Source organism: Eutrigla gurnardus (assembly GCF_963514095.1).
Source record: "Eutrigla gurnardus genome assembly, chromosome: 3".
NCBI lineage: Eukaryota > Metazoa > Chordata > Actinopteri > Perciformes > Triglidae > Eutrigla > Eutrigla gurnardus.
In genome coordinates, this window is record NC_139917.1 from 8,058,900 (window position 1) to 8,084,591 (window position 25,692).

At 44.8% G+C, this 25,692-nt stretch overlaps 1 protein-coding gene across 2 annotated transcripts in view; it reads right to left on the reverse strand.

The window, feature by feature from the left end:
- Positions 1–7: 7 nt before the first annotated feature.
- Positions 8–25,692, reverse strand: part of apbb2b (amyloid beta (A4) precursor protein-binding, family B, member 2b) — a 54,160-nt gene continuing 28,475 nt past the window's right edge. Inside the window, exons 5-18 of one of the 2 annotated variants that reach the window (XM_084006061.1) lie at positions 22,631–22,875; positions 22,219–22,350; positions 21,615–21,686; positions 20,519–20,569; positions 19,134–19,219; positions 18,696–18,756; positions 14,887–15,033; positions 14,141–14,268; positions 10,494–10,608; positions 9,365–9,449; positions 5,663–5,746; positions 5,443–5,558; positions 4,494–4,673; positions 8–2,867 (exon numbers count right to left, since the gene is read on the reverse strand). In XM_084006061.1, coding sequence (XP_083862187.1) covers positions 2,697–2,867; positions 4,494–4,673; positions 5,443–5,558; positions 5,663–5,746; positions 9,365–9,449; positions 10,494–10,608; positions 14,141–14,268; positions 14,887–15,033; positions 18,696–18,756; positions 19,134–19,219; positions 20,519–20,569; positions 21,615–21,686; positions 22,219–22,350; positions 22,631–22,875 — 1,673 coding nt within the window. In that variant the 3' untranslated portion in view covers positions 8–2,696. The remainder of the gene's footprint in view (positions 2,868–4,493; positions 4,674–5,442; positions 5,559–5,662; positions 5,747–9,364; positions 9,450–10,493; positions 10,609–14,140; positions 14,269–14,886; positions 15,034–18,695; positions 18,757–19,133; positions 19,220–20,518; positions 20,570–21,614; positions 21,687–22,218; positions 22,351–22,630; positions 22,876–25,692) is intronic. The other variant, XM_084006062.1, reaches the window with a different exon arrangement.

Consider the following 25,692-nt stretch of genomic DNA (forward strand, 5'->3'; position numbering starts at 1 on the left):
TGTTCTCTTTATAATGCTGTTTATTCTCACAATTGATTACATTGATAAAGTGTACAAACCAGTGAGCAGCAAACGGAAGCAAACACATCCATCTGTGTGCATTTGTTGTTGTTGTTGTTTATGTGTGTGAGCTTGACAGAGATGCTGGGAGTCCTCTGCTGACACCACCATCATCACCCCCACCACCACCCTCCTCCTCCTCCTCCTGACTCCTGTTAAACAGTGGACTCCCAGCGCTCAGTGCACTGTACAATGTGAAGATATATTCCTTTATCTGCCGTTTTTTCTGCAAAGCGGAGCTCGTTGTAGCATTGTGAGTTAACCAGGGGCCGAGACAATGACACAGTCAAGAGACTTTACTTGCCCCAACTAATAAAATCAGTATATACCTTTATAAAATAGAATAAATAAAATAAAAAATATTTCTGTTCAGTACATACAGTCGTTCTTCCAACTGTCCAAGGGCATGCAAGGCTTTCCGCGACTTTCCATTTACTCGAGATCAAAAGAATGCATAGATAATTGCTCAGTTAAATTCGGTATCAACGGAATTGACGAAATTTCCAATCACCTCTCCTTGTTCCATTATTTGCTCTCGTAGTTTCTTATCTACAACAATGTATATCAGTATTTTACACTTTGGCCATTTGGTGAATTCTCCAAAAAAAGAAAAAAAAAAGAAAAAAGGCATTTCATTACAAAAAAAAAAGAAAAAAAAGAAAGAAAACTGCAGACATTAAAAATGAAAAGATAGCTTATAACAATGATTAATGCCAAATGTTACATTAACTTGATATTATTTACACAAACGTTTTGTCATCTCATTCACATTTCGACATCCTCGTGACAAATTGAAGGTGATGTGGCTGAATTTTCTCATCAGAATCTCAAATCAACACTCCTGGTTCCTTCAACCTGTTAACCGATTCAAAAGCTCCGTACAGTTAGGCGGCAACAAGACGTAGCTACGGTAACAACATGGCCGTCGGCTGGGTCCACCTTCAGATGCTGCCTGAGCTTTACGTTACTAAAATCGCTGGTTGAAATGACAACTGTAGCAAGCTAGCTAGCTAGTTAATAAAGCTAACGATATGAGACAGACAACGGGGTCGCTGCTATAAATATGCCTAGATGACGTTGTTTAAGTGTTTATGGAGCAGCTACAATGTTAGCATAGCCTACCTCCGATTGATCCGAACTCCATTCAGAAAACAAGCATTTTAAAAGTTGTCTGCCTATCGTCTTGCAGACAGACCTAACAAAGCATGACTTCGGAACTTTTACAAATTATCTTCATGATGTAGTATTTTAGTTTTTGTAGAGGCTTCCAGAGGGAAAATATCTTTATGGTTTTAGTTGCAATTAGCTTCAAGACTTCATTAGCCATTATCCCTACATCCAAGCCTGTCAGATGTGTGATAACAAGGAGCCAGCAGTGTTGACTGGAGATTTGTGTGAGGAACAGATAAGAGCAAGTGATCTAGTGGCACTGACGACAACTGTTGTACTGTGAGGAAGCAGGCGATGAAAAGGTGCATTCGAGTGAACAGAGCGCTGGAGACAGACGGATAGCAGCCCAGGAAAAGTCCTGTTAGGTTGAGTCAACATGTCTCTCTGTCAGCTTTCCTCTTTCGAGGCTGGAGATGAAACCCGTCTCACCTCCACACGGGTCAGATATTCTGAATCATAACCCCTTTTATCAGTGGATGCGTGGGAACACTCCGTCCATCCCCGCGTCTCTTTCTCCTTTATGGCGATCCTCCTCTGTCGTTTTCCGAGGGATAACGAAATAAAGACAACAGGTAAACAGGAAGTACACGAAGGATGTTTCGGGTGAAAGGTCACCTCTCGTTCAGACCCTCCACGCTGATTCTCGCACCGTTGACGACGAACAAAGAATCGAGGAAACACAATGTGGCTTCGGATTTCTCACCTTCCTGTGAGCAGCAGCAGTGTTGTGATATTGTCTAGAATGGTTCACTTGTATAGAAAACGTTCATGCAGGATCGGTGGAACGGGTTAGTGTGTAGACTGACGGTCAAATGTCTTTAGTCTGTAGCAGCTTCCGTCTTTCGTCCGATTTCAAACATCAGACGCGATGGCTTTCATGATTCCTTCCCTCCATTTCACGTTACAGTCTACAGAGGACAATGAGAACGGGGGACACGGGGAGAGGGGAAAGCCACTACAGACTTAACAGGACAACCAGGTGAATGGCGGGGCGTGGCCAGGTGTGCAAGGTCATGCTGGAAGCACAGGCACAGACACAAATACAATTAGAGCAATGAGAGATCAGCAGGTATGAGCTCGCTCATCGTGCTGTGCCGGAAGGAGCACTTCCTACTCCTTCAGTTTCTGCTCTCGCCTCCTCGCTCCTTCTCTGTGCTGAGGGGGATGAGAGTTACTTCTATGTACACCATCACCACTCGGGTGTTTCTCCGTGGTCCTTCCTTCGTGATGCATCTCGGTTATTTTTGAGGAAACAGGTTTGGATTCCACCTCCAGAGCCGATTAAACTCTTGAGGTGCAATTCCAACTTTAGCTCGGAAGAGCGAAGGACGTTCCCCAAACCCTGGGGTTTTGCTGTGTTTCCATGGTTACTGGGGTCTATGGTGGCGATGGGTTTTGGCAGCGATGCGACTAGTTACCATGGTGACAGGGGGTTGTGGCAGGGAGTCGGCGGCGCTGAACCGCGGTTACTGCGGCAACTCTGTGACGGGTCTCTTTTGTTTGAGGGTGTCGATGAGGGACAGGACGCCTCTCTTCACGCTGGTCGATACCCGACGGGACACTGAGTCACCGGGGGGCGACGAGCCGCAGGCCTTCTGGGAGGGCGGACGAGCCACCAAACACTTCTGATACCTCAGCTGAAAGAGAGAGAGGGAGATTGTTAATAATAGAGAGTTACAGCTGCTGAGTAAATGGCTGTGGTGGTGTCTCCCAACGCTGGACTGGTGCAGGCTGCTAGCTGTGATCAATAGTAATGACTGATGCTTCTTGTCACAGTGAATCAGTAGGAGCGTGTGTGTGTGTGTGTGTGTGTGTGTGTGTGTGTGTGTGTGTGAGTGTACGTGTGTCCGTATATCCAAAGTTGTGATGTGTGATCAATAGCCCAGCCAGCAGTCAACTAATCTTGTGACTCACCTACAGCAGAGAGGGCTGAGGGAGACGAGTCATCTCCACTAATGGACGGCTTTACAGAACAAACACCAAAGAGACCATTCAGTGTCGTGATTATGGGCATTAGAATGGCAGCAAAAAAACAGGGTAAAACCAGTATCACGTTTGATACTGTACTCGTGTATTTCAATCGTGTAATCCATCATTTATCAGCAGCTGCAGTATGAGTTTAACAGACTACCGTGTGAGTCTCCACCACATCACTTCATTTAGCTGTGACGTTGTCAGCTGTGTGTCTGCTGCTACAGTCTGTGTGAATGCACCAGTGCATTGTGGGTACAGTTTATTTGGGTATGTGTCTTGTTGTGGGCCAGCTAATGATTAAAGTGAAGGTGGTTAGCCCCGACGTTAGCAACAACAACTTTGGCGGCTCTAGTTCAGGAATACTTAAGGTGGACTGACCTTTTAAGGTGGACCAGCGCTATTATCTTTTAAGTAACAAGCTGCTCCTCTGAGTCTCTTAGCATTTTTATCTTTAATATTTCTTTGAACTGTTTAACTGACTGCATGGTTAAACATTTAATAATTCAAATCCCTACTGTCATCTTTGTTTTGTTTTCTACGGGAAAACACAAAGTTGAATGTTAAAAAAAAGCATCAAGTTGTATTTTGTATTTGAAAAAAGAAGATTATCTGATCGGTGCCCCTGATAAAAAGATATTATAAAGGCATTATGACTTTATGACCTTGATCAATAATTTAATGTAGATGTTTCGTCTTCAAAATGTTTTCTGTAAGGCAGTAAACAATGTGTCACACAAATCAAAATCACTTTAAACAGGAAATCTATATTAGAAACTTGCAAGGACATCGTCTTTCAGAGACAGCTGATTCTGATCAAACACTACAATTTAACTTTAGGTGGTTTAAATGCAGGTTTAACACCATCAGGGTTTTGATGGAGGGCCTGAATAGTAGTAGTAGAGTGAGGATAGGACAGTGAAAAACCATCTGTCAAGACTGAAAACCCAACTCTAATAAAGGCAAGAGAGCATCTGAATGTCGTTGCCTGTCTGTTCTTAAAGTGCTGACAACCTTGGGATCAATGAGGAATGAAGGAACCAGCTGGTTTTAATAAGGTTATGCATATATTGTGTTATTTGCTCATGAGATCAGAAGCCGGCGGTTTGTGCTGTGTGTGTTTATGTTGTCAAAGAGGTTTAATAGAAATGTGTGTCATTTTCATGGCCGTTCATTGTAACATGTATTTTTCCTTTCAATTCTCGTCCCAAAGTGATCATTTCGGTTTGGTTTTCGGGAAGATTCCCTCAGTGCATTCATGTTCAGCTCTCTGTCGTTGCTCTCAGACTCACCATACAAGCTGCCTGTACGGCCTCCGACACGTTCCCAGCGTTGGGCTCGCACCAGAACACGTGGCAGTCAAAACGATGGCCGCCGGCGTCCATGACGAAGGCAAACGTGTGCACGTTCCGCCCGACGCCCATGAAAGACAGGAATCGAACACGACACTCCACCAGCACCTCTGCTTCGTCCTGGTCAGAAACGTACCAGTAGGTGTGTGAGATCAATCAGAAAGTCACACACGTGGAACATAAAAACACAATCACCCAGCATCCAACTGGGGAGCGTCCCAGTAAAACCGTAGCTTTCTCATAAACAGATTGATGTTACAGCGAAATGACTTAATTAAAAACATGATGTGTCATCTGCATGGTCGAACATTAACACTGAACATGAGCCGAGTGGCTGTTCGTCTCAATGATGCGTTTTCCATTTTAGTCATTTCACACATGGGACTTTTTGGTGGTCTTGACTGGTTGGTACGAGCTTAGGTAAGCACACATCATGTGTTTTTTTTTCTTGAAACACAGGCCTTCTCCATAACCATGCGTTGTTGTGTGACTTTTTTTGCTTTGGTATCTATCTACAGGTGAATTTCCATAATCGGGATAATCCTAAATATCACCAGATGATTTAAAAAAAAATACAGGACACAAAGATCTTTCAAATTTAGTTATCCTTCATCTCTATATATATATTTATCTATGCTGGTATACCTAATGGTTTGTGATCAAAGCCCTCCGAGGCAATTTGTGATTTGGGGCTGTTTAAATACAATTCAATTTCAAATTGAATTGAATCTTATTTAAGATTATTTGAAGAAGATATTCACTGAAAAAAGATGCGTCTTAACTGTGACACAATAAAATGATTTGTGATACCAGCATGTTTAAGTGATAATATCGTGATTATCTGGATAATCGTGACATGGAGTTCCCAGCGTGCCATGCTCAGTCTCACCTTGTCTTTGCTGATGGTGACAGTAGCGTCTGCCACATTGAGGGCCACCGGAGTCCAGTCCTCTCTGTTGGACGAACCGATCAGGCTGTCTATAGCTCCGTTCAGTATGTCCATGCCTGCAGCAGAGCATGTTACAAACAAACACACAGACTAATTACAATCACATCAAACGTAAGACTGCCAGCATCATCGCCGACCATGTGTTGTGTGTGTGACTAACCTATTGGTCTGGCCACAGGCAGCATCCCAAGGTAGAGCACCTGAAACTTCTGAACCAGCTCCGTCTTTGGTGTGGGGAACTCTGCTGGGGAGAAGCCACGCACTCGTTCAATACGTCCTCAGAAGAATGCATCTTTATTTACATGTAAACAACCAACGAGGGCCGTTTACAGAAGGTTCTCACACGGAGCCTGCAGAGTCAATATCTGCACACTGACCACCTTCCCAATGGCTTCCATAATGTTTACATGTCACAATCATAGATATAGAAGAATGGACATTGAACAGTTTTCAGTGGTCATTTGACTGGTGCAAACGAAAAATGAGAGAGGATAAGGGATGAGACGATATAGGATTTATCGTGGATCTCGACTAAAAACACTAAAATTTCCATTCTCGGAATAATCACCACGAGTGAGCTGTCTTCCTCACCATCATGGTATCGAAGTGAACACTAGAGCTTGGTTTCAACAATACAAGATACAAAAATACATTTTCAATATTGATTTCTCCTTTATTTATGCAAGATAAACCTGACAATCAGCTTTAAGTTTATTTGATAGTTTTTCACAAAAAAATATCGTCCTATGCTGAGTGACAACAAACATCAGTTGGGCTGTAAAGTGTTCGTTGCAGCTCACCAAGAAGAGAGCCGACGGATGTCTGGCTAGTTAGCTAGGTAGCTAGTTAGCTAAGTATCTTTGTCCGTCTCCGTGAGACCCAGAGCTGCTTCTGTTCACCGGCCCACTGCTCGGCTCACTTTCTATAGCAGTGTAGCAATAAAGACTCACAGAATTAGCTAGCTAGCTAGCTAACTAGCCAGCTGTTAGCTAGCTAGCTTGTTAATTCCACTGCTTCATGTAACGATAGATTGTGTGGACGAAGCATTAAGTTGTAACGTTTGACTCATTTATTCTCTCTCTGCTTCGTAACGTTACTCCTCCACTGCTAGGCTTACTGTCAAACAACCTTAGTGTCAACGGTCACAATGGCAATGGTGCACAAACATAAAAATGGCCGCCGCTACGTTAATTAGAATGGGAGTGTCTGTTCTACTCCTTTTTTTTATTTTATTTCTTTGGTCACAACTTTTCTAGACGTCTGAACAGCGTGATGAGTGTGATTTAGTCGTTCTGCTCTGTGAGTTTAGTTGACCCACGTTTAACAGATGCTGACAACAGCAAATTAACCTCCCCGCTACGGTTGGACCGCGCCATGCACCACAAGAGAAGTTGGAAGTCTGCTTTTGAATCAGGACTTCAAGATAAAGTTCTTTCATACCCATTTGTTAATTAGGAAGGTTATGTTTTCAGATTATTTGTTTGAAACTTGCTGGAAGTGTGTAGCACAGGCCAAGCATGAACCCACTGCATTTTGGAGCGGATTGTTTTTCACTTTCATTGACACCGCGAGTAAGGGCCTGGCCTTGGCCGAGGTCTATCCGAGGGCTACTTACCGGACGCTTTTTGTTTCTAACGGGACGCGGCTTTGGACAGTCACAGTGGACTTTAGTGTCACATTCTCACGCTGCACTTCCTGTTTGTCACGTCTGAAAAGTTGGTTTATTCTACGTTTATTTTAAGCAGACACTGTGGCCATTTAATTTGACGAGCTGTCAGCGGCAGGCGGGACTGTTGTCAGTCTGCCAGACCGTCGCTGCGTCTTTTTACCAATCACGAGTGTATATAAATGATATAGTGCAGCACGGCCAATCATTTTTCTCCCTGACAGAGTGACAGAGAGAGCTGACGAGAAAGAAAACGGTGAGTGATGACAGAAAAGGCTCCTTGGTCTCATTTTTATGACTGAATGAGAGAATCAGTCCAAGTTCAGAACATGTAGCAAAGAAACCGTTTATAGACAGACAGACAGACAGACAGACAGACAGACAGACAGACAGACAGACAGACAGACAGACAGACAGACAGACAGACAGACAGACAGACAGACAGACAGACAGACAGACAGACAGACAGACAGACAGACAGACAGACAGACAGACAGACAGACAGATAGATAGATAGATAGATAGATAGATAGATAGATAGATAGATAGATAGATAGATAGATAGATAGATAGATAGATAGATAGATAGATAGATAGATAGATATTTGAGGAGTTCTCTCCACATCTTTACTATAAATGTGAGACAATGAATACTGCCTCATGCTGGTTCACCGGAGCTTCAACCCGTAAAATCTGAAAACAATTATTAATAGGCACCCTGCTGACCGTCTGACCACTCGTCGAGCTATGGAGCAACGTTTTTAAGAGCTGAGTGTAAACTGAACATTGTTTGTTTACAAGAAAACTCCACAGGGCACCTAAAAGTCCCAGTGGAACTTAAGTTAGAGTTTTTTATCTTCCGACTGTGAGAACACCACCAATTTGTACAGTTACAAAGGGATCAAATCCCTCTCATTTGATTGGACTGCTAAAAGTGGGCAGGCTTTGAAGGTAGCGTGATACCGAGCTAGAAAGAACGGTGTCGCTAAAAATTGCATTCTGATCGACTGATGGATGTCATGATATTATAGTGCACAAGATGATGTCAGCACGCGTCATAGATTGTTTTACAGGAAGAAAAGGACTGGATTTTGATATAGGGCTGCATGATATATAGTTTGGCATTGACATTACGATGTGCGCATGTGCAATAGTCGCATCGCAGGACGTGTGATGCTGCCAAATTAAGTCAAACACGTCACGCTACAACAGCTTTGCTGTTGGATAAAAAGGAAAACTCCCATGATTCTCTTTTTCCGTGACTTTCATCCAGTTTCATGATAAACTCTATATATCTTTATACTTTTTACACTGGCCGCTCTACGTGGGAGGAGCCTCTCTCCGGCAAACGCCTTTCCCCGAGGTTGGCTTGGAAAGGCCCAGGTTGAAGTTGGCTTGTGGATCAGACCGTGACGGACCCCCTCGCCTTGACCTCGCCACTTCCTGGGGGTGTGGACTTCACCGTCTCCCCCTGTGGGAGGAACAGGGCTCCCGGTGCGACTGTCAACAGATGGCGACCCACCTGGCCCGCCTTCAAACGCGGAGCCCTTCTCGTTAACAACTTTCTTTTGCTTTCATATATATATACAACCAACGAGTTCATGAACGTTGGTTTACTTAATGTAGCTCTCAAAGTGCATCAAAGCATACAACATTTAGGGTGAAAAGTCCTGTACTTTGTTCCAAAATTGTCAAAAGAGGACATTTCTATTTTTTGTTAATCTTTTGGCATATATTGTAAAACAGGTGAACAATATGACTGGAAGATGAGATCTAAATGGGTTACATTTAATTTACTCTCGACTTTAAGGGCCAAGCTCACAGTGATGGCTGTAGGGTTTTTTTCCGTGCTAATGTTCCTAACTTGTCTCGACTTTGGAGCATTAACAGAGGACGATGTGGCGGCAACGCAGTAATCCATTTGACACTTTCTGCTCCTGCAAATGACCAGTTTAAATGCATGCAGTGTGCCAAAGAAGTAATGACTATCTATTGGTGCATGACACACACACACACACACACACACACACACACACACACACACACACACACACACACACACACACACACACACACACACACACACACACACACACACACACACACACACACACACACACACACACACACACACACACACACACACACACACACACACACACACACACAGGGAGGTACAGTATGTATGAAGCCTACCTTGTAAAGGGAGATCTAGTCCTGCCTGCATCCTGTCCTGGAGAGAGCCTGCCATCGCTTTGGCATTCTTTCGCTCTGTCATTATCTGTAGGGGGGAGAGAGAGAGAGAGAGAGAGAGAGAGAGAGAGAGAGAGAGAGAGAGAGAGAGAGAGAGAGGGGGGGGATACATAGTATGAGGAAATGGTGTGTAAAAACAGCAGAATCAGTGCAGCGTGGCAGAGACAGCGAGGGAGGCAGGTTGACGAGACAAAGAGCAGAAATGTGTGAGAGGAGGACGAGGGAGAAAAAAGTCAACATGGAAAACCAGGAGCAGTTTCACCCCTGATGGCGTCTACTCATTTCACCTGGGGAGCACAGACACACACATCAAACACTCGTCTCTACAAACTCACTGCGAAAGCTTCTCCCAAACACAGAAGCAGACAGACCAAAAACACTCACACACACAAATACACCGCACATTAATTATGCAGAACCCTAATCAGAGAGTTTGTCACGGCAGATCTGCATCTCAGCCACCCCTGCTGTGACCAATCCTCCGCCTCGCCTCATTCATCTGTGTGAACATTCTGTATTAAACCACCGCATGTTCTGTAAAATACGTGGACTGTTAGCATTAGTGCTAAGGATGAAAAGAAGGACAAGTGGATTCTTCTCCACCTTTTCAGCTAACAAATTTAAAGAAAACACTTTGTTCAAATCACTGTTTGTAACAAGGTATCTGTGGGCAGCAGGAGTTTATTAATGTGACACAGAATTGAATCAAACACCAAATTATGAGTATATAAAAAACAAAGTAAGATTTAAAGATTTTCTCCAACATCAAATTAAACTGTAAATGACTTTTATTGGGAAAATAAAAAGTCTGTTAACGCCAAGCGAGTTCAGTGAATAATGCCACAATAAAGACTTCACACAATAAAGAACATGGTTCTGTGAACACTGTTTGCATCAATCTGTATTCATCATCATAAGAGTGGACAGGCAGTGCAGAGGAAGTTTGAGACTGATATTAATCTTGGTTTGGGATTTTTTTGAGAACTGAAGATACTCTAAGCATACTAAGATACTGTGGTTCAGTTGTTTGGGTGGGAAATGACTTGTGATAATGATCATCAAGCGCACTCACCCGGGAGCAGATCTCATGCAGGCTGGTGGCGATGGCTTTGGCTGGCGTGTCACAGCGGAACACATGACATTTCAGGATCCTGGTGTTTTTATCCCGAGCCACATATGCAAAATCCCTGGGAAAGAGGAAAACACAGTGAACACACAGGAGGAGAGAAAAACAAGAGGGGGGTGAGAAGAGTCCTACTCAGAGACCAGAAGAATGAGTCCAGTTTGAGGCCGACAGCTGATGGAGACAGATGAGAGATGAACTGACCTTTATCAGTCTGATGACACACACACACACACACACACACACACACAGACGCACACACACACATAAGTGGATGGACCCCAGAGATCAATAGAGCAATGTGATGCTAGAGGGGGCTGAATAAGTGACAGCAGGGAGAAAGCGTCCCCTGGGCCCAGCAGAGCTGAAAACTACTTCAATCCGCTGAGCAATAAGACAGAAGAGAAGAAGGAAAAGGAGACGGAGGAATGAAGATGCAGCTCCAGCAAATTAAACCGCTACAGCTCATGTTGATTTACGTCATTCAGAAACGCACATAAAACCAATCTAAATAGCTCCGGGCTGTGTGCTTCAATATGGCATGTAATAGGAAACACAGGCCTGATGGTTAACAAGATTTCTGAGCCGAGACCCTCAGGGGAAACTCTCCTGAAGAGAGTCCCGTTAATGTGTGTGTGTGTGTGTGTGTGTGTGTGTGTGTGTGTGTGTGTGCGCATACTTCTAGACAGACAAGGACAGAGGAGGTCACCTTACACTCCCTACATCTGTGCACGCACAATGCTACGGTGCATCAGGAGCCACTTTGAAGACGAGGAGAAATGAGATGCAGAGGAAATTAAACAATAAGGAATGACGGAGACGACGGAGTGATGCTGTAGGAGGGATGAAAGGAAGGAATGTGTTTACCTCTCTCTGGGTCCACGGAAGCAGGGGAGGAAAGGAAGCCAGTTAGTGGAAATAAAAGTATCTTCAAAACCAGCCGAGACGGGCTGTCTCTCACACACACACGCACACACACTTACACAATAAGTTACATATTTTCTCACCTCCTTTGCTGTTAGAGCCCCCCCCCCCAAAAAATGAAACTTTAAGAGCAGTGCAGAAAATGAAGGGGGCGTAGAACAGGTCAAAGCAGCAATGCAGGTATTTTGATGCATATTTTATATCTTACCCTGAGGTGAAATATATAAAAAGAAGAATGGCAGAATTTCAATAAGGTATGAAGAAAAGAGAGGAACAGCAGGGCTAAGAGATGTTCTGGATGGGTGCAATTAGATTTAATTTGCTGCTGATGGTTTGTGTTTCCTAAAAGAAATATAAGCCACATAAAAAGGAGAAGTTACTGAGAGGTGAGCGAGTGAAGGCGGGGAACGTGAAATACTGGGAGGGGAAATTGAAAGTGAACTGCAACAATGTTCAAAATAAAGATAAAAGCGTGGAGACGAGGGAGGAATAAAACACCCAGACGAAGAGTGGAGATAAAAGTCAGAGGGAAAGGGGGGGAATATGATCTTATCATCATGTGAACGCCCGTGAAAATGTCAAGGATGCTGTGGGGAAGTGTAATCACTGTGGTGATAATGAGTTTCATGGCACATGGGAAGAGAGGGGGGGGAGGGGGGTCGCCGGGGAAACTCCTTACCACAACCAGGTATCTCATATCTTCAACCCAAACCCATAAATTAATCAAAACAACATGTAAAATGGGCAAAGATGTGCAGCATTTACTACAAGCAGCTACTGCTACCTTTACATTCCTGCATTAAGCATCTGAAATATAAACCGTGGAGGGGATTTTAGACGGATGAATGAAAATGTTTTAGTCGTGTTTGAACGACGTCGTTTAGCCTTTAGCCATTCGTAATGAGCCACACTCCTTTTACCACCCACGTAGCCACATCTGCTTTTCACACTCCACCTGAGTCCGTTGTAACATCTGCACCTGAGTCTGGACGAAGACATCGACCCACAACTACCTGCTCAGCAACATCTCCTCCAGACTGATCACAGGCCTGCTCATTCAGCTCACTTTATAATAAAGAAGCAGCAGAAGTGACGGCTCTGAAAGTGAGCTACTAAAAAGGTAAGTAAATATACTCACAGCTGTCTTCCTATTTGGGCAGGTAATCCTGCGTACGGGAGCGTCGGTGGACACTCACACCATCTATCCCTGGTGATACAGCAGGCATGCACACAGTCCTCAACCTGTCTGCTCCACACCCAGTAAGCACTAACCATACCTCTCCCCTTATGGCAGCTCCATCCCCCTCTCTCTCCTCCTTCCCTCCATCCCTCCCACCTCCTCCTCCTCCTCCTCCTCCCTGTGCTGCAGCTGAAGGTATTCCCACTGCTCCCGGCTCTCCTGCTATACGTAGATGGTAGAAATAATAGTAACACGGTCCTTTTATCTGACAGGGTGATCTTAGAAATACAGAAACATACACCGATGCGTGCGTGGATGAATGTGTGTGTGTGTGTGTGTGTGTGTGTGTGAGAGAGAGAAAGGGGAGCTCCCAAAGGCAACAGAATTCTGCAGTTCTGCATATGCCATGAGCTTTTAGCTTTGCTTCTCTCTCTGAGTGCACTCTGCTTGTGTGTGTGTGTGTGTGTGTGTGTGTGTGTGTGTGTGTGTGTGTGTGTGTCCATGTGCAGGCACGTGCCAGCTGGAATTACACAGCATCCACGGACCTCTCCAGTCCACAACACCTGGCCGGGGCCAATAACCTACATTTGTTTTGTCCTCGTGCATTCAGCGGCGGTGCAGAGCGCCCTTTGCTGGTCGCGCCGCCACGCTGCGTTTGTCAATCGGTCTTCGAGGTGGGCCGATTGTGAAGGCGAGGGACAGATAGTCGTGTGGGGATTTGTGGTGAGCCAGAATAAAAAGGCCATTCTCCCCTCTCGCCCCCTCCTTTGGACTGATGGATTCATCTTTCATCATCAATCATTAACTCCTCTCCTCCACCCGTCACCACACCAGCCGTCGGCTGCCCTCAAGAGTCACCCTGACCTTTTTACTGAGCGTGAGCGATGTACCATTCACTTCATTTGAATAAGTGACTAATCTATCAATTATTAAAAGCACTTGAAAACTTAAATCTAAACAACAAAAGCCTCAGTAAGTCATGACCCACAAGAAGGGTTAATAACTCTCATTCAGGACGATTTAGAGCACAGCATGCATTGGGGGAAAACCCCGATGTTATATGTCACGAGGAATAGGACGATTATCCTGCCAAAATAATTGCGTTTCATGAGATTATCATCAAAATATGCTTAAAACTATTAAATGGCACTCAAACATACTGGAATCAATTAACGTTTTGTTAAGAAACAAATATTTGTATTGTGTCTTTTTTTAGTGAACATCCTTTTTAGGGAAAATCAATCAACTAATCTTGAATACGATGATCATAATTGTAAGGTCTCCCTGCATAAATAATTAATAAAAAATATCATTTCATATGCTGTGTCTACTATGATACTATTATCCTGATAATGTGTTTTTTATCGTGATCCACGATAAAACCCCATCGTCCCATCCTTACAAGTTACTCACTCGCTATTGACCAAGAGGAGGGGCAGAATAATCTACAGGGGGAAAATACAAACACAAAGTCATTGCCATGGTGACTAACCTGCCGTTGTCCCGGCCGACGCCCCAGACCCGGATGCTTGCGATTGGCTGGGAGTGAAGCACGCTGCGGTCCATTGGGTCAACCAGGTTCAACATATTATTCTCCAGCAGAAGGAACATGTCCTTCCCCTGAGCAACACACACACACACACACACACACACACACACACACACACACACACACACACACACACACACACACACACACACACACACACACACACACACACACACACACACACACACACACACACACACACACACACACTTCAGATCTCAATCACAAAACCATGCAATCCTGATTTCCTGCAGCTCAAGACATCGTAGAAAAGTAATCATGTTAAAAGGTCAGGTGCTTTCTTTTTCTCGCCTAAATAAGTAAATCCGAGTGTGCATGTGTGGTGTGAGTGGAAGTGTGTCTCTAAATAAATGATCAAACCTTAAAAAGAGGGGGAGGGAGAAGGAGGGTTATCGAAGGGAGGGGGAAGCTCTCTCTCCCTTCTGTCGTTTCACATTAATCACCGGGGAGAGAGAGGGGAAGACTTCCTAACATTCCTCCACTTTACTCTCTTCGTTCTCCCTCCATCTCTTGACATTAGGGGACCGTTGCTCTTCCTCTTTACTTTGACGCAACATTATCTTTTCATTCATCTTCCTGGCTTAATACCAGAAGGCCAAACATACGTGTGACCCCTTATTTTACAGCCAAAACAACAAACATTAAGACAACAACAGGCCATTCCTCACCTCTCCCCAGATGCCGACGGTGTCCCGGATGTCATTTTTGCAGTAGGACAGCTGTCGGATGCAGTTGTTAACGGCAACGCTGCTCTTTCCAGGTGCCAAGTCTTCCTCCGCCATCTCCACCCATCCCAGAGAGCGCACTGCAAAACACTGAAGACAAGACACACAAGCCGTCACGTTGCCGTTACACATAGTCCAATACTAACAGACGTGTCAGGACTATTTGCACAAGGTAGCCCCGCCCTAAAGCATCCCCTGCTTTCTGGTCTATTGGACTCTAAATGGACCATCACTTACTAAATGAACATCATGCTGGATTGAAGAAGACTTGATTGAGACCATAAACTCATGTTTACAATGTTTACTGAGATAATACATCAAGAGAGAAGTAGGACCATTTTCTCATAGACTTCCATGCAATCAGACTTCTTTTTCAACCAAAGGATTCGCCCCCTGATGGCCAGCAGAGAGAATGCAAGTGGAAGGCACTTTAGCCGTGGCTTCACTTCTCAGAAGAAGAGATTGCCTTCCGGTAGCAACAAATTACAGCCAATAATATAATGTCATCCATCCAACAATCAGAGTGCAAATTTAAGCGAGAGGGAAGTGAGGATCCCCAGTCCTCTGCAGCTCTGTGTCACGCTCCATCCAATTTGATTTAAATCCCTCTTCTGACTGTACGGCGATCAAATAGTGCCTTATACTGGGGGAACTCTTTCACGAGGACTTTAACACCACACGTTTAAAACTGGCAGGATTAAACAATTTGAGCACAAAGCATGTTGGTAGAGAAGAAGAGATCCATCCATTTGTCCTCATCAAGTATCCATTCAATTTCAACAGTTCATCCAGAAAGTACTCTCAGAGATCCATGAGGAAAGCAAAATAAAGTGAGGGGCTGTCGCACTAATCAGTGGGATCACGGTTCACTCCTGCCAAACAGACTGAAGGATGCATGAAGTAGATGTGTCTTCTGTGAGAAAAGACTAGTAACACACAGCAGGACATGCAGGTACATCATGTCTTCGGTGTGTTTGTACTGCCGACTTGAAGCTGAGTCAGGGTGACGGGCTGCGGCTCACTCACTCACTCACTGAGTGCATACCAAGTCTCTTAAGTTGTGTCCATGTTTCCCTCTTCTCCTTGAGGAAACAAGGAAATATGTTTCTGGGAAATGAGACGGTCACACGAAGCACCGTCTGTTTCTGATCAGTTGGATCAGCTGATCACAGCTGGATCAGCTGTCTGTCAGCTCGAACGATTAAGTTTGTGCCCTACACACGTGCAATACTAACAAAGGCACACTGTAAATGTAGTCTGTCTAACAAACTCCTGCACATAACCAGCATTTACATTTACAGTTTATCTATTCAGTATTGTTGTGTCTGTATTTATTGATATTCTGAATGTGAATTTAATATTGAGTAACACAGAATATGATTATAGTGAATCACACAACAGATCTCATGTAAGATTTGCTAGTGATACACTTGAGTTTCATCTGTGTTTTGTCTTCACTCCGGGATGAAACTCCAGTGTTGTTGAGTTGTTCAAAGCCTCCCGTGAAGGCTGCTCGCCTGTATCCTCACTCTTCAGAGCAGAAAGACGAGTTTTCAAGATGGCCGACCAGAACGACTTGCGCTTCAAGCGAGGATGGAGGAAGTATGAAATAATGCCGAGGATGTACCCTCCGTGTTGCCAGGGGTGATAGATGTGTCACAGATCCAGACCAGCAGGTGGAAGCAGCTACCTCACACACAAACGTCACACCGAAGCTTCAAAGTATGATCTTGATAAGGAGCGGTGGGTTTTTAACACAGATATTTCAACAAGTAAAATGGCACCTGTGTGCAGTTATCTGGCCAGATTTCTAGACTCTGAAAGACAGAAACGGTTACAGAAACGGTTGTTGACTGAGATCTACCTTTAATAGGTATAAAAGGGACTGTTCCAATCTTGATACTGCAGATCGCTATTTGCTGGAAGTGTGTGTGTGTGTGTGTGTGTGTGTGTGTGTGTGCTACGGAGCAGATGCCCTGAGTGTAGGTCTGTGTTTGTGTCTGGTGATCATCACGATGTCCCCGTTGCTAAGGATGTACGATTTCCTGGCAGACAAACACAGAAACGTGACGGCCGCATCGGACTTGATGACAAGCAGACTTTAAAGGAAAACACCACCGCATTTCCATACTGAACTATGTTCTGCTCTGATCTTAGACGAGGTGATACATACCTCCCTCTCCTCTGTGGGTGCACTCAATGGCTCTTGCGCGGACTCCGCGCAGCGCTAATTTGCTAGCATGTAGCTTGTCCTTAGGATCCAAAGGGGGGTGAAGTTAGAAGCGACCAAGCACTTCCACGTTGTCCCTATTTAAATACGGTTACGTGAGTAGTTACACGACCCAAGTTTGGTTACACAAAATGAAACATGCCAATTTTTCTAAGCGGATAACAAGGATAACTATATAGTATGGCGGAATAACAACTGGAAGCACTTCGACGTCGGCGCAGTGATATCATCACTCCGCTCCCCCTCTTACTTCCGTCAATAGAACCTACGTGACCTGCACGCCGTCGCCTGCACTACCTGTAGTAGTTTGTGCACAGTTGAGGAAGCATCAGGTTGTAGTAAGATAGTTTGTGAACAATCAAACATCATGGTTATAACGTGCATCGTACAGGGTTGTGAAAACAAGCAGAAGGTATATAGTCCCGTCATGTTTTGAGTGATGATATTACTGCGCCGACGTCGAAGTGCTTCCAGTTGTTATTCCGCCATACTATATAGTTATCCTTGTTATCCGCTTAGAAAAATTGGCATGTTTCATTTTGTGTAACCAAACTTGGGTCGTGTAACTACTCACGTAACCGTATTTAAATAGGGACAACGTGGAAGTGCTTGGTCGCTTCTAACTTCGCGCGCAAGAGCCATTGAGTGCACGCACAGAGGAGAGGGAGGTATGTATCACCTCGTCTAAGATCAGAGCAGAACATAGTTCAGTATGGAAATGCGGTGGTGTTTTCCTTTAAGCTGTAATCCGTGATGCTTTCGATCTATTCAGCCATCCGTGGGAACGTGCCACACACACACACACACACACACACACACCTCGGTATGTATTTTAGCCTTCCTGCAGCACTTTGGGGCAGAATGCAATCACTCTGTGTGAGATAATTAATCTATTTTTCTGGTTAATTAGTTGCACTGTGAATTAATTGACACCTTGCTGTGACATTTGCTGCTTTCAGCAGAATGAGCATAGCATTCTACTGATGAATAAATGTTTTTTATTGCAGTTAGCTCCTTGATTAAAAACTTTAATCTGAAAATGTCTCATTTGAATCTCAGCTGTGAATGTTTAAGAGGCCGGGGGAAGTGATGCGTCAATGTGAACTGCATTTCAGTTTTTTACCACTTGGAGGCGGTGTTGTTTAGCTATCTCATTCACTCAGAGCAGAGCACTGGCGGCCATCACGATCAACATCAACACCACCAGTAAACAAACCGGCTCAACACATAAACAGACCAAAGCAAACAGAAGCATTTCAACGTTGGAAGCCATACATGCTGGGAATGTTGATTATATTCTACATTATGTAAGTAAATTTAGATTCTGCAGAAGATAGTATTTGACAAGTGGAGTAGCCTGCCAGGCACACAAACGTATTTATCGTTTGTTAACGTTAACTTGAAGTTTGTCTAACGCACAAAACATTTCTAAACATACATTATAATACGTGCAGAACAATGTGAAACACATCTTAGTCCGTCTGACACCACAGATTATGAAGACAGGCGTGCACCCTCTTACCTTTGTTTCTGGGTCACTGTTGACATTGTTGGACTGCTCTTCTTCCCCTGCTGGACGGTTCCTGAAAGAGAAAAGAAAAACGTTTAAAAATGTAGTATGTAGTTATAAGCAGGGTGCTATTATTAGCATTGCAGCTATTGGCTGCTTTACTAATGAGGTTCCTGTCCTGCTTGTGGAGGCTGCAGGCAGTCATTACACTAACAGAGAACATGGAGCCATTTCCTGAGCAGAAGAAGCAACATCCTGCTTCGTCTGACCCCCTTTAACTCAACACGGATGAAATACAAGATTAGAGAAACTCACTAGTGGAGGGACAGATGTGTCGCTGAGTAGGAGAAATATGTTTGGCTGGCTGCAACTCAAAGCCATTCATGCAGAGAGGTAGTTTGATCTGTGTGTGTGTGTGTGTGTGTGTGTGTGTGTGTACAAGCATTTCACCTTAGCTTGAGTGATGCGTAGCGAAGCGTAGCGCCCTCAAACTCCTTCAGACTGGGGTCGGGGTTCACCGTGGCTGCCTGCAGGTCCTGGTGCACACAGGGGACATCATCAGAGTGTGCAAAAACCACACCAAAGTAAAACCCATCTTTAGCCAAAAGGTGACCACCCTCAAACCCCTTTCACACATGTAGCCTGTAATACTGTCTGCAGAAACAGTCTTCTATATGAAGAAAACTCAGTCGACTCTAATCCCACCGGAGGGAACTCCAGACAGATGAGAGCCTGGTGTTGTTTGACTCCTCTGTACTTTATAGTTGTGTGGTAATGCAGTTGAAAGGGATCCAGATGTATTCTGATAACCTTTTATCAATGCAAGAGGAGATCAGATTCATATTATTTGAGTCCATGTTCACCTGCTTACAGGCATGTGAGAGAGGGGCTGAACAGACACAATGCTGGCAGTAAATATCCAGACCCCACACAGTACAGAGAGGCTAAGTCCCGCCCCTTCTGGCGTTCCCCACGGTACCTCGTATTTGATCCCGTTTGAATTGTACCATGAATTACACATATACTGTTTGTCTATTTCAAATATATATTTTATTTACACGTCAAGAAAGTCTCATTAAGTCATCTAACTGTTGGAGTAAGACTGTGAAAAGACGTTATAAGAAAGACAGTTGCAAGTGACATCCCTCTGAAGCTCCGATGCCTACACATGTGCATGTTAGCTAAGTAAGCTAGCTAGCCAGCAGGCCAAGCTAATGGCCGAGTTGGTTAGTGATTTTACAACAAAGACTTTTTCACTTGCAAAATGATTTTTTTTTTTTTAATTGGCAAACATTCAATGGTATAATTTAAAGAGGATCAAAGGATTTATTTATATATTTTTACTGGAGATTTTTACTGGGGAGGGGCGGGACACTGCCTCTCTCTATATGCCAGCAAACATCCGAGGGTAGGCGGAGTGGCCTTGCTGGATGGAGATATGGCGTTGGTGTGTTATGTGTAATGGGGGCATGCTGCATCAGGGAAAGAAAGTTAACAAGTACACACACACAAACACACACACACACACACACACACACGTGTGCAAACATATTCACATCTGTGACGGCAGGAAGGAAAGATGACAACATTTTAAAGGTGAAGAAGGAAACAACCTGCTGAGTGTGTTGCAGCAGCCACATAACAGATGTTTTACATATCAGGCGTGACAGGATGCTGTGCTGTTGGTGCAGTTACATTGATGGTGAAGCATCAGCCACGCATGCTTTTACCCAGGCAGTGACTTTCTAGCACACGATGCAGACTGTAAATGCACACGCTCAAAGACTGGACGGACCGAGAACAAGGCTCACTGATGTCGAGTGCATTATACTTGCCTTCCACACTTCACTATCAATCTTTCCGCCAAAATCACTCCACAGCTGTTTCTACGCACAGCGTTAAACACATACACACACAGTGGTGGGGCAAAGGTTGGGGGTCAAAGGTAGGAGGGGAGGAAGACAGAAGAAGGCGGTTAGCCAACTAGCTCTCTCCACACAGAGTGCCTGTTGCAATAAGGAGCGACTCAGCAAAACATTTTTTCAGTGAAAAGCTGTCAATCAAAATGTTTTCTCAAAAGGCTCCTATTGAACATTCACCTGATTAGTAGAATATGATCAATACAGACATATAGTACAGACATTTGGACAGTGGCACCTTTTCTGTTGGATGGATCTCAAATCAGGTTTCTCATAGACCGAGGGCCCGTGTACCGAGTTCAAATCCAGCCTGCAGCCCTCCACGTCGCCCCCTCTCTATCCCCTCTCCTGTCTACCAATCTATTTCCCCTTCCACCAGGTAGCGCAAACACATATAGACAATATGGACATAATAAATAGCAGGGGACAGCATGTGACGAAAATAAGAATATAGAAAGATACATTTAAATTGAATAAAAAGAATAAACAAACGGTATTAGGATGCATATCAGGACATACACATTTCTGTTTCTTTTCCTTTTTCTTGTCCATCATTCTGTCCTGTCCAATCAAAATGTGAATAAATAACCAAGTAGAAAGCTAATAAAAAATAAGTACCAGTGAAGACAAAATGGTGTTCAAAAGTCAAGTAAAAATACTCAAATATGGTTGTATGAGGGTTGTATAGATGAACATGTAAGTGGACTACTTCCATAACATCACACTGTGTCACTGCACAGAAAAAGTCTTGTCCATGAACGCACTCAGACTACTGTGAGGTTCTAAGTCTTTCATTGTTTCCTGAGTGTCTGCTGGGGTCAAACCAAATGAAAACATGTCATTGTCCAAATACCGATTCTACTGTATGTGACACAAAAACGCATACTTATACAGTAAAATACACACATACAGATGCTGTACATATCTTTTATCTGCGGCACACACACATTTACACACAGACACGAAGACATTTAGCACAACCAGACTGGGCATTAGAACAGGAGAATCCTACCTTGTCCTCGTCTTCAAGATGCTGAGAGCGACACTCGGGGTCAGGCATCCCCTGTAGAGATGTGGACCGAGGCTGAGGAGACGAGGAGAGAGGTGAGGAATTAAAAACAAGGACACCATGGTGAGAATTCAGAGGGCATCCGCCACATTAGTCTGTCTGCCATGTTGGCTCTTGTGTCGCTGGCTGACAGTGGAGGAGTCCGCGGGTCAGTCACTCCAGATAGATGTGCCAGAATCTCATTCTAGTCTGTCAACATCATTCCATTCTCACCGGATCAATAATTTATCTGCACCACGCTCCTCTCCATCAATCGCCTTTCCTCCCTGTGTATCCCTCCATCATTCTTCATGATTGACTGATTGATCGACTCAGTGTTCTTGTGTTCCTCTATTCTGCTGCCTGAAGCAGTATTGATGGTCCCCTTTCGCCGTCTTACTCTCTTAACCCGCTTGTCTTGTTGCTGCCAATCCTCCACTAATCTCATTCAGGACTACAGGCGTGTGGCTCTGCAGACAAACCATCCCGTCTGAAATGACCATACGGAGGCTTCAAATTCATTCTTAACAAAAGTGCAGGGAGAAAAACAAACGTGTTGGTTACTTACAAAGTAGCAGCTGTTGACGAATCCACATGTGGTGAGTGTGGGCTCGTGAGTGGAGAGAGGCTCGACGGAGCTGTCGGACGTGGTGCTGCCCGAACGAGTGGATGCCCTGAAGAAGACCTCGGCCTGGCACGCCTACATGTGCACACAGACACACACACACAGACACACACACACACACACACACACACAGTGTAACGCATGTAACATCCACCAGTTGGAACAGCCTTGCTCATTCATTTTCTGTGCTGTGTTTGTTCATTTAATCTCAAAAGAAGTTTTAAATGAACATTTTTAACAGACAATCTATGACTCATAATGAGGATTTCACTTGCATTGCAGACATGGATGGAGTCTCACTCAAACTACAATCTGACCGTTGCCAGAAAGAAACAAAAAAAGGTGAGTTTCTCACCTCGTGGTCAGGGGTGGGCGAGGGGCTGAGTGAGCCCAGGGAGGGTTTACGTGGTGTGGAAGCCGTGTGGTCGCCCAGGGCCTGGGGCTCCATCTGTCCAGGGGGTGCTGGGCGGGCGGCAGGTCTCTCCCACTGGGTGGTGCCGGTAGGAATGTGCCAGTAGTAGATACCGGCCATGTCTGTGATCTTCTTCCATCCTGGGGGCAGGTCGGGGTCCGTCTGAAATGACTGCTCACTCCAGATATCTGGTGGAAGAGAAGTGCAAAATTCATTAAAAGCTATTATATGTAGTTGGCTGCTGTTTGTGAACAAAGCATTCAAACTTTGCTCCAGCTCAGTGAGCGAGAAAAAGAGAGAGAGGGGGAGTCCAGTGGGGTCCAGTGGTGGTCAAGCGAGCTAGCGTCAGAGACAACAAAGCCGCGAATCAGAAGAATAAAACTAATAATAATAATAAAATAATAATAATAAAACTGTCTGAATGGTTGATGTTTTTACGTTCTAAAAGCCCAAAGAGCACACCCACGCCTTCTTGTAAATCTGTGGGAAGGTGCCGGATTTTGAATGAAAGCAGCCCAAGGGGAGCTTCATCCTGCTGTGGCCTGCCTGCTCTCTCTGTGCCTGTGAGGTCTGAGTCGAGGGCGTGCCAAAGCGGCGGTGTTTGAGCTGGGAATGAGAACTGGCTGCACACCCTGCTGACTGGCTGAGGGTCTACACCCACACGGGGGGTTCCACCTGCTCTGCCCAGAACAGGCAAGAGAAAATACAGGCAGCGTCTCTGCAGATACAGACACCACCACACACTTCTAATGGGTCCTAAGTGATGATTGAGAGGGGTTATCAGTCTATACACTGACTTTGCATACAACTGCATGTATAAACACACCCCTGTGGCTGCACACAAATATTGATTTTGCTTCCATCTGATCAAATTGAAAAAAAAAAACCCTTGTTAAATGGTCCTACCAATTCATACCCTGAACAACAGCTGACTGATTTACCAGCATGCGCTGCAGCTGCCATTTAACACGCCGTGTGTTTCCTCAGACGACAACTTGTCGAGTGCTGTTGTTGTATTTAAAGTTAGACAGAGGTCAAAGAGACATTACTTCAGGAGGCAACAAAAACAGAAAAGCATACTATATACATGTGGTATCAACACAGGCCGTTATTAACTTTAAACATAACTCCATTTGCAACTAAATTAAGTGGAAGGACAATAAATTCTCAATTAAAACAAATCAAATCAATCAATACCTGTACAAACTATGTGTGCTGGCCTAAACAAGGCGCACAGTACTAACTGTAATTTAAAAAAACAAAAAGTTGATTTAATGACCGACTTCCTCATTACGTATGGATTCCCATAAAATGTAAATATCCCTTTCTAACAGAACACAACGGCACCATATAGAGCAGATGGCTGTTACCATCATTTCTTTGACGGTGACAGAATGTCGGGAAAAACTGCATTTTCCTTCCAAACACTCACACACAGTCACAAATTATTTATATCACCGTTTCTTCTATCACTCTTGTAGTAAATGTCATCTCATCTGAAAGTTGCTGTTTCCTGGCAGTCAACCCAGCTGAAGCACACACACACACACACACACAGAACTATTGATGGTCTGTGTGTGTGTGTGTGTGTGTGTGTGTGTGTGTGTGTGTGTGTGTGTGTGTGTGTGTGTGTGTGTGTGTGTGTGTGTGTGTGTGCGCGTGTGTGTGTGTGTGTGTGTGCGTGTGTGTGTGTGTGTGTGTGAGTGGGTGATGTAGTGGCAGAGGTAGTAAAGATGATACGAAGCAGCAGTCGGTTGTGTAGCAACTCATAAAGGTGATATAAGCTCCGAGGGACGGGTCAGCTGGTGTCTGCATGTGATTGGACAAAGAGTTCTCGACTGCTGACCGCGCTGATGAAACACAGCCTGTCGCTACTGCAGCAGGCCATATGTCACCGTGACGACCGGGTCGGTCCAGCTTGAGATGGAATTCAGACACACGCGCGCCGTTATAAAGATTTATTTATTTAATGGAACAGAACCGACTGAAAAAGCATCTCAAAATGCGCACATGCGTTCCAGGCAGACGTCCCTTGGGGCTTAAGTCTGTGCTTTAGAGCAAGGAACTGTGAAGCAGTGCCTTCTGGGGGTTGCAGTCTTTTATGAGCAAAGAAAAAAATAGGTCAGAGCAACTAAAACTACAACAGAAAGAACCAGAGAGTGTCTGTGTGCTGAGTGAGAGGGGAAGACGGTGACTCAGAGAACGGGTGCCAGTGTGACAGGAACAAACAACTGGATTTGGATTTAGAGCATGTACAGGGAGGGGGAGGAGGTGGGAGGAGGGGGAGACAGGCTCGAATGGCATGTCATGCCTCAAAGTTAGCGGCCAAGCACCGTGGCGAGGCGTAGAGTTGCACTTTCCGCATGCAAACACTGAGGCTGGGAAGCGGCGTGCAACTATACAGCTTGTGGAAATGTGGAGCTACGTAGCAGTTAGCCTCGGTTAGCATGCAGCTCACTGCCAGAGCAGAGTTGAGCAGAAGGGGGGAGGGGAGAGCTTCTGGGAGGAAAACACACACACACACACACACACACACATACACACACATACACAGACCAGATGGATGCACACATTCACTCACCACACAAACAAACAAACAGCATGCACAGGTCACAGACACAAGTGGCAGATATTTAGAGAGCAATACCATCACGGAGACAAACTTCATCCCTGTGCTGGAAGAGACATATACGCACATATACCTACACACACACACACATGTTCAAACTAACAACCCACACTGTAGTTTCCAGGCGACTCCCGACAGATGCACCTACCCTCGTAATTGACAATCACAATGGCCAGCATGTAGTCTTTCCCCAGCATCATAGTGAGCTAGCTGCCTCTCACACAGCAAAGCTCAGTGCTGTAGCCAAACAGAGAACCCCAGACATAGAGCGAAAGAGAGAGCGAGTACAGAGGAGGGAGAGAGAGAGAGGGGAGGGTGGGGGGGCACTGCAAGAGAGGGGAGGCACAGAAGCAGGGAGATCATTCTGTGAAAAGGG